The sequence below is a fragment of the Anabrus simplex genome, chromosome 2 (assembly GCF_040414725.1).
Source record: "Anabrus simplex isolate iqAnaSimp1 chromosome 2, ASM4041472v1, whole genome shotgun sequence".
NCBI lineage: Eukaryota > Metazoa > Arthropoda > Insecta > Orthoptera > Tettigoniidae > Anabrus > Anabrus simplex.
Window position 1 is genome coordinate 701,601,990 of NC_090266.1, and position 15,241 is coordinate 701,617,230.

Sequence of the window (15,241 nt, forward strand, 5' to 3'; positions counted from 1 at the left end):
ATCAAAAGTATAACTTAAACTAGCGTACAAAATCATTTCATGTCTGCTGAAATCTCATTTTTTAATTTCATGGGAGTCATTTTAATTAAGAACTCTTCATTACCATCACTGTCATCAATTTCTAATGTCAATTTTTGCCATTGGCAAATTCAAATTTTTGGCATCTGGATTATAAGGGCTGTGCTAGACTCCGTGTGAGAGAGTTCTTTCATTTACACCCACAACTTAATGGTTTGGAATATTACTGGTGATGTAAAATATAAGTCTTCAGAATATTGAAGTATTACATTAGGCAACTAATTATTTTACTTAAATGTTAAAAGTATTTTGTTTCAGGTTCTTGTATTGACTGTTATATGTTTGTAGGATCATCTAAGTAAGCTTCTTCAACTTCAGTCTCGGCTGGGCAACTATGAAATCATAAAACCCGGTCGAATGGTCCTTAAGGAGGGTGAATTACTGAAATTGTCAAGAAAGGACAGGCAGCCACGGTATTTTATTCTGGTTGGTATATAGTAGCTTAGTTCACATTCAGTTATCATTTCAAAATTATTATTTTTTCTTCAAAAAGAAAAAAAAATAGAAAAAGTAAAGTAAAATAGGAAAATAATTGGACAGTATTGTGTCTTGCATTTGATTGCCAGATTTATATATGATTGGTCATACTGTATTAGCAAAGAGCACAGGCCTCTATTTACATGTAACATCTCTTGTAGTTTTAGATACCAGGTGGTCCACCAGCCCCTTGCCATCCATTTTTATGCATCCCTTGACATTTACTACAATTCTGAAACACATTGATCCCTCTCCCTAAACCGGGGTGATGTAACGAGATGTGTGTTTATGGGCTAGAAGACAGCAGGAATCGTGAACGCCACTATTAATTCATTATGGGTACCTCTAATAAACCTGTAAAACGAGTACAGATGTGCAGAACACGTACTTTAAAACAGGAGGTGGACGCACAGACTGGGAGCACGATACTGTATAGGCTGGGAAGTGGGCACCGTAGGTCAAGTGTCGCAGTAGCTCACATGGCAAGCGAGCGGGTAGATGTGTGATATTGGACAGTACTCGAGGTAGGAGGTTCCAATCCCACATAAGAATTTTTTTAACAGCCAGTTGCCTGGGATATGGTAAGGTTGCATACTTGATAGCTTCCAAGGACTGATTTGTTTATAGACCCTGAAGAAGGCCATTGGCTATCCATTTATCAGGATACGTCGCATGGAGATGGTTCCGGATGACCATCGCCGCATGCGGTGGAGCTCCGTCATGTTGAAACCACATCCTGCAGCGGTCAAGGAGTGCCACATGTTACAAAAATTGTGGTAGTTCATCTTGGAGAAACCGCAGATAGCATTGGCTAGTCAGATGGCCCTCAAAGAAATGGGGACCGATGAGATGATCACCCATGATTCCACACCTTAAATTTACGCCCCACTGTACCTGAAAAGCTGTCTGTCGCACCCAGTAGGGATTATCCACACTCCAGTAATGCATATTATGACGATTAATGGTTCCATTGTTGTGGAATCGTGCTACGTCCGTAAATAAGAGAGTCTCTAGAAAAGCAGGATCAGTGTCCACATCCTGTTAGATCCATTGACAGAATGCCACTTGGGCATCGAAATTTTGACATGGAGCTCCTGGTGTAAGTGCAGATGGTACGGGTGACACCGGTGGGTATGCAATATCTGCATAACAGACGCTTGGCTGATGTTCGTCTCCTGTGCAGTGGCCCATGTGCTAGTATGAGGGTTACGCCGGATAGCGTCAAACACGACCTTTTCATTGTCAGTGGACGTCACGGGATGATCTTGAACAGGCCGTGTTCTTCCTAGGGATCCAGTATCCCGCAGGCATCTTTCCACACTACGAAATGTCATGCCCGTTGGTTGTCACCTATCTGGATAGCGTTCTTGGTACAGGCGTTGTGCCTGGTATGCATTCTGTCTAGTTTCTCCATAGATAAGTAATATATCCACATACTCGTCACTGGAATACATCTCGAGACAGTGAATAAATTTTGTGTTGTGAATTCCTTCGAAGGAGGGGAGTTCGCGCAGCTACATACTTACGTGCCATCGCATGTTGTTATCGTTCGAATGGGGCATACTTTGTCCTACCTCTGGTCTACGAAGCTTGGAACATGTACACGTAGCTAACTGGCCACAAACCATCATCTCCTCATCCTCGTCCAACCCAGCACCATACCCAGTGCAACGATACATACGGTCTTTTACGGGGTCACATAAACTAATCAGTCCTTGGAAGCTGTCAAGTATGCAACCTTACCACATCCCAGGCAACTGGCTGTTAAAAAAAAAAAAATCTTATTTGGGATTCGAACCTCCTACCTCGAGCCCTGTCCACTATCATATATCTCCCTGCCTGCTTGCCATGTGAGCTATTGCGACACTTGACCTACGTCGCCCACTTCCCAGCCTATACAGTATCGTGCTCCCGGTCTGTGCATCCACCTCCTGTTTTAAAGTACGTGTTCTGCATACCTGTACTCGTTTTACAGGTTTGTTCGAGGTAGCCACAATGAATTAATAGGGGCGCTCACGATTCATGCCCGTAAACACACATCTCGTTATATTACCCCGGTTTAGGGAGAGGGACCGATGTCTTTCAGAATTGTAGTAAATATGAAGGGATGCATAAAACTGGATCGCAAGGGGCTGGTGGACCACCTGGTATCTAAAACTACAAGAGATGTTATTATTATAAAAAGAAAAGCTGTTATGTAACTTGGCAGTCAGCTGCCTTCAGAGGTCATGCACAGTGATAAGTATCAGATGGAGATCTGTGTTCCTTCTTTATTTCTGAAGTAGTACTACTTTTGCATTTCGAGTCGCTTTATAATATTGGTTTTACTAAATAAAAATTACATTCCCAGTCAGTGCAAGATTTTTTACATGAAAGGTCATACACCAGTGGTTTGAATCCCTTGTGCTACTGTAGTCCCATGGCTTATAAGTAAGGCCTGGAAGTTTATGATATATTAAAAATTAAAAATGCTAAAAAGGTTTCTTCATTAAATAGCTTAAAAAATGCATCATAAAATAAAAAATGAAAGATGGAAGTTTAAAAATTCCTACGTGCATTAATAGCTTAGGCAAAAAATTAAAACGTACACAACATGGGAAATCTAATCACTGTTTGATTCCTTAGTCTGTCCAAACTAATTCAAGATAAAATTAAATTTAAAATATACCTAGAAGAGAAAACGAACAGATTATACCTGAAAAAGATACAATTGAATTAAAAATGGAATTGCATATTTTGTTCTTGAAAGAATATCATTAGTTTCAATTAAATCACACTTTTTAAAAATACATTTTATATGAATTGAAATTTATTAAGAAGTGTAAAATAATTTATACAAAAATCCTGTCTTCCTCCGTAGCATAAGAGTTAGTACTATTAGCTGCCATCCTCGGCTGCCTGGGTTCGATTCCTGGTACTGTCAGAGATTTAAGAATAGCAGGAGGGCTGGTATGCAGCTCACCTCCATTGGGGGTGTGCCTGTGTGCCTGAAAAGAGCTGCACCATCTCAGGATGTGGACACGAGAGTGCCTTTTATTAAAATCCTGTGTGCATTCTTGTAATAATTTATTGAAATGTTATAAATTTTGTTTGAGTGAAGTAATACTTGTGCTTCCTTTCTCCTCAAGTTGAAAGTATTTTTTAAATTTTATTTTATTCCGAGTTAGTTTCAACGGACTGAAGAACCAAACTGCTATAGATTAACTAAGTTGAAACTGAAAAGAAATGGCTTCCACAACAAAAAAATGAAAAAGGTAATTTGGTTTATATATGTCAGATTGCATAATGCTACTGTCACCTCGTGAATGACAGTTGGTACTACGGGTCTGCAGTTTTTACCAGTGTTGTCTGATCTTGTAGTTGTGCAAGTATCATTTGTTAGTGTCATGAAATGGCACCAAAAATCAATTGCTATGGCCCCTTTCCATGCTCATTTTTCATACTTCTGGTGGAGTTAAAATGGATGACAGTCATCATAGTAGATGAAGCATTCATCCATTTCACTGGTATTGGTCACATTTAGGCAAGTGCTTATCGTGACGCCAATGCGAAAGGGTGTAGCCACTTTGTTTGACGTTGTTGGGTCAGTTTCCCATGTGGGTTTATGGTCGGTGCAGGATTCAGTTATGTGGGTAAGTGGATGATATGCAAGATTAAAAGCAAATGTGAAAACAAGTGCAAGATACTTCAAGAGTCCATTCTGACCCTATCTGTTGGAAAGACGTCCCACAGTTGTATGCAGTGGACGCAAACCAGGTGTGGATCCACATGGACAAGGCCTCTAGTCATATTGCCAGAGCATCTGAGTGGGTTTTTTTTTTTTTTTTTTTTTTTTTTTTTTTTTTTTTTTTTTTTTTACAGGAAATGGAGTGGGAATTATGATTTTGTGTTACTCTGTTTCAAGACATTCCTAAGAAGCTTCAGTTAGTAGAATTGTTAGCAGAGTTTCTGCAGCGATAGTAAGCATCGGAAGATTGTTTAAAAATTCCTTCAGTAGAATGTCAACACATAATCCACAACTACAGATATCAAGGAGAAGAGCAGCTTTTACATATAACTAGGAATTACAAATCAGATTTAGATGTTATATCATATAGTTATTAAACTAATTTCTTTTATTTTTCAGGAATAAGAATAATACAGGTTATTTTGGAGACATAAGTTAACAGCATAATTTGTATTTGTGATACTTTTAATATTTTAGGTTTGTAACAATATTAATGAATACCTTGACAGTGACCATGATAGTACAGAGTGAGCCATATAAACCTGATCTACTTTAATGAGTCATAACATTTGAATCAATAATAGCACACATACAACTGTACTCGTTTCACCATATTCTGCGATGTTCTGTGAAGTGTATCCTTGCCAATGTTGCTTATTTCATGTCTAATGGCCTCACCAAGTTCAGCAGTTGTCTGAGGTCTATTTTTACACACTCTGCTTTTAAGATAGGCCTACCCGTTTAAGAAAAAGTCCAGTGAGGTTAGGTCAGGTGATCAGGAGGTGGGCACAAATTTTTGGGGATTATTTGGTCATCAAAGAAACTGGTTACAAGTTGCATGGAAACGTTAGACATATGACACGTTGCTCCATCTTGTTGGAACCTGCTGTCAGTTCGAAATCATCCAGCTGCTGTACAAATGTATTGTTACATTCATATCAAAGAAAATGGGGCCAACAATCCTGGAAGCTGACACTGTGCACCACACTCCAACCTTTTCATCATGCATTGGTGTTTCGTAGACGATATGAGAGTTTACAATAGTGCAATATCTGCTGTTTTGTGTGTTGATGTAACCTGATGTAACCAAGTTTTGGAGAGAATGTCTGGATGTTGAATAGTAAACCCCTGAAACCATCAACAATAACGCATTCGTTTCTCATGATCTGCTTCTTTCAGTGCTTGCATCATATGTACTCTGTATGATCGCAATCTCGATTTCTTCACAACTCTCTGACTTGCCATATGAAATGCCTGTCTCCTTGCCCAATCGATGCAGCGATTTCTTGAGAGAGTTCTCGAAGCGTCAGTAGTCTCTGCACTCAGTGATGGTCTATGTTTACTACTGTCACTGTTTAGTACACCAGTTGTCTCCAGCTTCCATACAAGTATAAAATTGTTGCCTTTGTTGGAACATTGTGCACATTGGATTCTCTTTGGAATGCCCATTGTGTTGTAACTAGAGCCCTGCGCGGATATACAAAATATTATCCACATCCGCTTTGCATCTGCACTTCCTTCATCCACATCCGCGAATGGTTATCCACATCCACAAATGTTTATTCACGGATATTGTACGTATTCAACTACAGTATATTACAATGCACCCAAGGTATTGAAACGGATAGATTCGTTAACGTAATACAACAGGCCTTATACCTGTCACCAGAACCCCTACAGTCACAGGTTTATGAGAGATTTCTACCAATGTATTGACCTTTGTTCCTTCCATTAATTGCTGGTAGGAGCCAGTTAGGCTTAGGTGAGATTTGTGGCTTTACGGTCTCAAGGCTGTTTATATACCAACATTCTCCTATATCACTATCAAGGAACGCCTAACCACAAGCAAAAATAAGAGTATACCTAACTGAAAATCGAGAAACGTCAATATTTAGACATTATCAGCGAAATTATCCGCACTGCCATACAGTTTGCATCTGCCAAGACAGTAACTTTGCAGATATCCGCAGATAAATCCGCGGTGATCCGCATCCATGCAGGGCTCTAGTTGTAACCAATGATTCTGTCTTCCAGTACGTTTTCACAATAAAAACACACTCTTGAAGTGTGTACTGCCTGTTCTTGTTACAACTGCCAGCTAAAGACTGCGAACGAATTATTAATTTGCCAACAGTGCTCGTTATTGTCAGGACAATCAAAAAAATTATTAACAGTGGGCAAGCAGTACTGATTCTCCCAGAGCCACTGAGATCATTAAAACAAATTTCCAGTTTCAGAGGGAAATTATGACCTATTAAAGTAGTTCAGGTTTATATCAGGTTTATATCACAGGATCACTCTGTACCTGCTAAACTTTTAGTGTTGATATTAAAAGGAAATTTTCACTTTAAATTTATTTTCATCTGAATAAGGAAACTTGCATAATATTACTGTCACTTTAAAAAAGCCATGAATTTTTAACATTGAAAGTTAATTGGAAAGGTTATACCAGAGTATTGTAAAGTATACCAACATGCAAAATTTTAGGAAAATGATAGGAATATTGAAGAGAGAAATTCACTTTGAGCTTGACTCAGGTGTAAAGAAATCTGACATTTTGGTTTGTTTTACTTTTCTAGCATTATGTGTATATAAATCTCATTTTGCAAAATTATCAGCGCATTAACAGCTTTTTTACTACATATTTTTGTTCTGATTTAACACCTACACACATCCGTCGCATTTAACACATCACTCAGTTGGGTGTTTGAAATTTCAAGTCGTTTTCTCCGTCACTAGAACTGTCGTCATTGTAACTGCTCTATCCTCTTGAGCAACGCCATTCTGACAGATACCAGAAACGATCATCTCGTCTAGTAAGTCTCCACTTACAGTTAGATCATCATCAAAGTGTATATGGGTATCAGAATTATCCCCCCTTCTGGTAAATCTAGCTGCTCACTGCCAGGTGCATCTTCATTATAACAAATTAACTCCATCTAGTGAATCTGGTTGTTTACTGCTAGGTGTATCTTCAGTATTTTTGCAAATGACCAGCTTTTTCGGAAACTTTTGTTAATTGTGGAAGATGACACATGCTTCCAGGCAGCCGAAATGAACTCCATGACATGGAGTAGGTTAACCCTTGTGTAGTCGCGCAAAAATTATTATGATACTAGTCGCGCATGGAATTAATGTCGGGGGTTAAAAATGCGCGTCATTTTCGTCCTTTGAGATGTTGTTTTGGGATGTTTGTTTGCAGTATTCTTCGTATAATTAAAAGAAGCCCTTTTAAATACTTCTGGGGTATTTTTACACAGTTTTTTTTTTTCTCCAAAAATCAGAATACTGTTGACCTTAACCTCTTCAGTGGCACGCCCGAGAAATTCTCGGGTGGCGCACGCTTGCCCATAACGTCACCGCCCAAGAAATTCTCGTTTAGCAGCAGTGTTCATTTTGCGATCGCCTAATAATTTATCGGGTACTAAAACCTCTTTGGAAAATGTTTGCCAGCATTCTCAACAGGTGGCAGGAGGGTTTCCAGCTGTATCCATGAAGTCTCTGGCCTAAAATATGCCTTATATTGTCTACTTTACATATACAATCTCTGGCTATGTGACGAGGTATACAGAAATGTCAAGCCTGAAACGGAAGAAATGTTTGCCTGAGGACAAAATAAGGAACTGCATTGAAGATGAATCTTTAAGTGACAGCAGTATTTCTGGTAGTAGTGATAATGATTCTATTGATTCTTCGGATGATGAACTTCTTAGTATTTCTGGTGAAAGTAAAGAAGATATTATATCAGATGATAAGGTGATGGTAGGAGATGTTGAACATACATTCGTGTGAAAAAGTGTAAGGCTGGGGATAGTGTGTGACCTAATATAATTCCATTTATGAGAAATCCTGGTGTGAGGGTTGGGTTATTACCTGCGCTGAGTGCGATTGACTGTTTTGAACTGTTTCTAATGGATGAGATTATAAATTTGATAGTGACCGACACAAATTCGTATGCTAAAAGTGCATTGAAAAACTCGTGAATAAATCTCCGCATATAAGGGTACAGTTTTGGAAAAAGCAAACTCTTATGAAATTCAGCAATTTATTCTGTTAGTTTTGTTGATGGGAATAATACAAAAGCCTGAAATAAAAAGGTGTTGGTCACAGGACAGTATTCTCAAAACACCAATAGTTTATGAAACCATGTCACAGGCCTGCTGTAAGAAAAGTGTAAAGTTAATAAATATTAATCTTGGGTAATATTTGAATATGTTCCCTTAATAATTGTTTCTCATTCCTTGCTTCCTAAAATAAATAACTTCCTCCAAAATAAACCTCACCTTTCTGGCACAACAGGTCTGGCAGGACCCGGCACTGAAGGGGTTAACAATGTTGAATGATCTTATGATATTAAATTCGTGAGACTTGTCATTACCTATGATGATCACATCATATGAAATGTAAAATAATATTTTTCTGAAACAAATTTAGAAGAACAAAACAACAAGGTCATCGACCTCCAAAATCACAAAGTATGTAGTTAAATATAAGATAATTTACTTAACTTGGATGAAAATGGTGTATACTGGCGTAGTGACAATTTGAAAAATAATTTTTAACCTACAAAACTTGTATCAGCCAGTAAAACTATTGTAGATAAAGTAAAATTAGTAAATTCATAATGTGTGTTTTTAGCACATGAGTAATAATTCTATAAAATCTTTAAAATTTCAAGTAAAAACAGTGTTATTCAATATTTCTCCTCTGATATGAATACAAGATTAGTATTATGCCATCTGAGTAAACATTACGACACAGTTCATACATCTTTTTCACAGACGTCTTCATCCCAGGTAGTGCTTACACAATCTTGGCAGTATGTCAGTCTGTGTTCAGGGCCAAGGAATTTGTGGTAGGAAACACATGAGACCTTAGATGAACGGTTCTGTTTCCAAGAACAAAACGCACAGCGTCCAATTCGTAGGTCAACATTTCGACAGGGTTTTGGTTCCTCTACTATCCCTGCAAGTCCTACTATTTTCATCTTATGTTGGCGTGGAATGTTCACTGTAGCGTGCCTTCTCTTCAGGAAATACAAGCAGAGCTCTCGAGACAATTGTTTCAGGAACGTGTGCGGTTCAGATCCTGCTTTGTGTTGGCCAAGAATATTACGTAGGCATTTATTCCTCCAGTATTCATGAGAGCGAAGAAGAGTGATAAAGGCCATCTTTTAGTTTGTCTCGTTACTGTGTATGTAGCTTTCACCTTGTCCAGAGTGTCTACTCCTCCTTTCGTCACGTTGTAGAACGTCAACATCTTGGGTTTCCTAACATCACCTGAGTCCTCGTCAATGGAGTCTGAGTTGTGTAAAGTTGAAAGGAGGAGAACAAGTCTGTTTCTCTTGGGCATGTAGCAAAGAAGGGTGCTTTTGTCACCAAAATCAAAAAGACTGCTAAATTCTTCATGTATTCTGGATTCTGTAAATAACTTTGGATTTTCTCTTTCTCTTCTTCGAGTACCAACTAGTGTCAGACAATGATCTTCTAAATGGTCATTTGCCAGCGGTATTGAACAATACCAGTTATCAACAGTGACATTCCCTCCGGAGACAGATATTGGTTGGATCAATCATAGAACTATTTGATGCGGGGAATTGCTCACTTGGTAAGGTATATCTGATTTGCTTCCAACGTACACTTCCATATTTTGAGCGTAACAAGTCCGATCATCGGTGAGTGCAAATATTTTCATTCCGTATTTTGCCGGTTTAGATTTCAGGTACTGTCGAAACCTGCAATTGCCTCTAAACGGCTCTAACATTTCGTCAGTGGTTACATATTTGCCAACGCTGTAGTGCTCAGTGCAGTGAGCATTAAATCTGTCAAAAATAAATCGTAACAGAGCAAGCTTATCATACTGCTGTCTGTCTTTTTGTGTCACGGTGTTATCGAACATTGTAGCATGCAACAGAACCGTTACTCTTTGCAAAGACATAGTGGTTCGAAAAAATTCTACCTTCATCTCCATAACGTCATTCTTTGCAACATCCCTTTCATGCGTGTAATTACCACTGTTACGCTTGATCCAAATATTAGCACAGCTGACAATTTCTTCAATCATATCTTAACAAAGAAGAGATTCCAGGCTTCTAGCACACTTTCTGCATGAGATGCATGTCCTCTAATACAAGGAATGTGGCTTCTGATTATATTATGAGCTCTGGTTCTCACATTTTTCGGTGGGCAGTGAGTATACCATTTTTCACATTATCTCTACCAAGAAGAAATCCCCTTTGAGCTCCGTTTATATAAAAAATTGAAACAGTCTCTAGTTCGTCACCAGACTGCTCACTTTCTGACTGATGGTTACTCTGTTCAACAATGTCATCTTCATCTGATGATCCTCCAACATCTGATTCGTCTGGAATTTCAGCAAGCAACTTCCTTATACGTTCCTCCTCTTGAGCATCCATTGTTCTGTAGAAAGTAAATAAAATAAACACGTAGTTACGACGTAATGAAGATAAATATTTCTAGTGATCGTAATTTAGCTGAATGTAATATTATAACATTTTTAGTAAGGGGGAGTAATTTGTATTTGTCGTACATGGAGTTATCCCGATATAAAAAGTAGAATTGATAAGAGAACATTAATTTGAAAAAGTTATATTATTATCTGAAAGTCCCTTACCTACGATTAGTAGAGATAAATCAGATATAACAACAGCCGACAAACGAAACAAGACCACACATCACGTAAAATTCAGAGAATGGTTGTTAGTCGCACACGGAGGAAACGTCCAGGCAATGTCACTCATAACAACGATACCACACTCGCACACAGGATGCATGGTCGCGCCGAAATGTTGACAGGACAAGTCCAAATGAACAAGGGGAAAAGTATAGGGATGGGGAGAGACACAGTTCAACTGTGAAGTACAGTACCGTGCAAAATGTATTGACCCGGAAAAAATCTCTGTGAGCGACTAATTAAAGGTTAATGAACAGTGTTCATTTCCTGCATCTGTGAGTGTTAATAAATGTTGCACCAATATTTTCCTGTAGTGCACTTAGAAGTTGGCAGTGATACCCAGGTCAAAGCAGCTGAAGAACACCGGTGCAATTCGAGAGGAAGAATTCCACTTGAATATTTTTCAAGGCTATTTTGGGTGGATCCATTAGAATCAGTATCGTCTTTTTTTCCCTTTCTCATTCGAAGGTCCGATTTCTTTAGCTATTGTTCCATAATAACCATGGTCGTCCACAAAGTTCTGTTAGTCTCATAATCAGTACATTTTGTTTTGACACCCTTGAAGCACCTCAGAATATGAGATTTTTCCTATCACAAGAGGTGGCAATTTGTTGAAGCTATCTGCATTGAAGTTGCGAGGAATGATGATGTGAATCTTGATTTTTTTTTTTCCATGGTATGTGTCCCCCTTTTCAGCTAGTGTAGCTGGAAGGGGATGTAGAATAGGCCAGTCTCATCACAGTTGTAGATGTTTTGAGGCTGATATTCTTTTGTGATTTCTGGTAGGATCTCTTCTTTCCAGTGCTGCACCATGATTTTGTTCACAGACTTGGACTAACTGCAAACTGTTCTTCTGGTGATTCCATGACAATCTTTAAATCCTTGCAGCCACCCTGATGAGGCCTTAAAATCTTCAGTGGTGTTCGTCATTTTAGCTAGATCTATTGTTTTAGTTTCCAGCATGTCACCATTTGTCTGGAAGAGTTGCAGCATGTTTTTTGTTGAAACTGTGTAGAGAGGGCCTTTTCCAAATCTGCATGTCTCCCCCGTTGTTGATGACTACATTTTGTTGATTTTGCACCCAATGTTAAAAATTTGTCTAAAATAGCATTTCTTTTACTAGTGATTGTGCATATGTTATAAGCAGTTCCTAAATCTCCAACTATTTTATGTGGATAACTGTCCACTTCTTATATAAATTGTACTCTATCTTCCAGCTTGCAACTTTTCTTCTTTCTGTTCTCTGTGGCTGACTGTCTGCAATGTTCAATTTCTACTGATTAGTACCGCAGTTTTTAATACTCATTACAGCAATTGTCAGCTATTGCCATCATTTTAATGCACCTAATTTAAGTAACCTGCTTACAGTTGAAACAGAAGCATGTTCTATGTCTGAAGACGTCTCATATTTTTACTTTAGCTTTATGCCACGCAGTCACTTCCCGTGACCTTCGCTACACCACCGTACTGCACAGAACCCCTCTAATATCTCCAGCTAAAGCTCCACTGCCAACAAAATCGGCTCTAACTCAGGTGTGTTTTGTTCAGAGGAAATGAATGTATCGGCAATATTAATTTAACTTTGTTACTTACAAATAAACTGCATTAAACGAAAATCAATACAGTATGTATATGTATGAAACAGAATTACGCAGAACTGAGTTTATATTGTTACGTGCTCAAGCAACTGTCAGCCGTGTAACAGCCCCTTCGGTATTTTCTTAAAGGGTTGACTAAGCGAGCTCGCGAAATCTCTCAGCCCGTCCGAGAACATGCTGCGGCACTTCCTCTATTGTTCCCTTCATCTAGTTTCTCCACGCGATTTCTGGAAGGTACAACAGGAATGTTCCCTCTCTAGCCAGACCTGGAATATTTCAGTAGCCCATCATCAAGGTATAAATATAAGGCCAATGCGAGCGAGGTGGTTGTATCGGAGTGTCCAGGGAGGGGCTGGACTGAAGACGACGTGCAGAACGAAATAACCTGAGAGTACTGTGTATTTATGTATTTCTGTGGACTGAGAATTGCCGTGAGTCAGTGAGGAAGCTGCTATCGTGAGTGCAATTGGAACAATGCTGTTGGTTGTTTTGTGAGTACTGTCCTGCTTCTTTAGCACTGTTGAGCTGTTGCTCTTTCATTGTTCACTGCATGTGACTGCGTAAATCTCTGAAGTCAAACCAAGGAGCAGTCTGCCTACAGCTGCTGTGTGGGGTGACTGGACTTGGAGAATTGAAAGTAATGATTATAGCCGAGCCTAGGTAATAGCAGCAGGCCGGACTGCCCGCTGTGTAAATAGAAGAGAGACTTGTAAACAGACAGCAATTAGTGAGTGTGGTCATTCTTGTCTGAATAGAATTGTGTGTGTTTGGGTTGTGTGTGTCTTTATTTATTGGGTCATTCTGAAATAATTTAAGAGTAATAAAACAGACACGGCTTTATTCGTAACAAACTGATGTCAGAAGGTAGAATATACCCCCATCTGTGATGCATCATTGTAATCAGCGTGAATCAGTGGACCAGACACTGTAGGTTTAGATCGCTGTCGGGAGCTTCCCAGAACATCGGTGTATAGTGAATACACACACGTATAAATCCTCAAGTTTTCAACTTGTGTTAATTGCTGCATGCCGGTTGAGACCAGAGGCCATATGAAAACGGAGGCTCAGTTAAATGCGCTCTTCGACATGATGAAGACACCAGCAGATTTGGTATTAGGGGCATTCTGTCTCAGGTCGTGGACAACAAAGAGGGGGTATTGGCATACTTCAGTAAGACCCTGTATAAACCAGAAGAAATTACTGTGTCACCCAGAAAGTGCTGCTGGCCTTGTGAAGACCATCGAGCATTTCCATATATACCTGTCTGGCCAAGAATTCCTCATCAGGAGTGACTATGCATCACTCAGGTTGCTTCTAAACTTCAAAAAGCAAGGAGGGCAGCTTGCATGATGGCTGGAGATAATGCTGCAGTATGACTATGTGATCGAACATTGCAAGGGTCACCTACATTTCAACGCTGACACTCTGTCCTGAAGGCCTTGTCCAGAAGACTGTAAGTTCTGCTCCAAGAGGGGGGGGGGGCTGGAGGACCACCCTGGAGTTCGAGGAAAGCTGGAGTCACGACGCATGGATTAATGCGTAGAGGGATGACGAGGACATCAGACTACTGGCCGAGTGGATGAATGCCCATGTTCTGGGGCCCTGGATTTATAAACGTCAGTAACCTCAGCCTCAAAACTAAGACGTACTGCTCGCATTGGGACTCGCCGGTGACCAGGGATGGATTGCTAAAGTGCATCTGGGAAAGCAGCAACAGGAAGCAGGTGGTTGTCCCATGCAGTATAGTAGTGGAAGTCTTGAAGGAGGTTCATGGTGGAGCTTCCAGAGGGCACCTCGGAATCATGAAAACCTTGGAAAAGGTCTGAGAGAGGTTCTGCTGGGCAGGGTGCTGATCGGATGTGGAAGACTTCTGCACTAAATGCAACGAGTGTGCTGCCAGCAAGGGACCAAGCCGGAAAGGTAAAGGGCGTATGAATACTTAAAACTTGAGTGCGTCTCTTGAGAGTGTGGCAGTTGAAGTGGCTGGACCATTCCAGTGACGTGGGAAATAGCTTTCTTGTTGTCTCTGACTATTTCATGATGTTTTCGAAGGCAATGGTGCTTCCAAACTAGGAGGCAACTACGGTGGCAGAAATCCTATTGAACGAGTTCATCAACAGATACGGTGTACCATTAGAGCTGCATTCCGACCAAGAATGGAACTTCAAGTCAGCGGTCTTCCAAAGTCTGTGTTGTTTGTTGGGTATCTGGAAGACCAAGACCACGCCGCTACATCCACAATCGCACAACATGGTGGAAAGATTCAATTGGTCCATTGAGAATCACCTGCAAATATTCGTCAGCAAAGATCAGAGAGACTGGGATTGTCATCTTCCCCTGTTCCTCTTGGCGTACCGATCTGCAGTGCAGGATTCCACTGGATACACACCAGCAAGGACGTTATTTGGGTGAGAACTGCGCTTCCCATTGGATTTAGCATTTGGCTGACCTGAGGACCATCCTGCCCTTACTGACCGGTACTGCCTTGATGTAGCAAAGAAACTAGTGGATGTACATGCCGCTGTCCAGAAGAGATTGAGAATAGAGAGCGACCGAATGAAGGCACGATATGACCAACGAGGAGATGCTATCGGATATCATGAATGGATGTATGGATGTAACCCCATAAGGAAGAGAGGCTTGTCCCCCAAACTCCAGTCGTGTCGTA

At 40.0% G+C, this 15,241-nt stretch overlaps 1 protein-coding gene across 1 annotated transcript in view; it reads left to right on the plus strand.

Annotated features, from left to right (window-relative positions):
• The window catches only part of LOC136863662 (FYVE, RhoGEF and PH domain-containing protein 6), a 204,628-nt gene that overhangs the window by 27,270 nt on the left and 162,117 nt on the right, over positions 1 to 15,241 (plus strand). Inside the window, exon 2 of the mRNA XM_067140027.2 lies at positions 367 to 504. Coding sequence (XP_066996128.2) covers positions 367 to 504 — 138 coding nt within the window. The remainder of the gene's footprint in view (positions 1 to 366; positions 505 to 15,241) is intronic.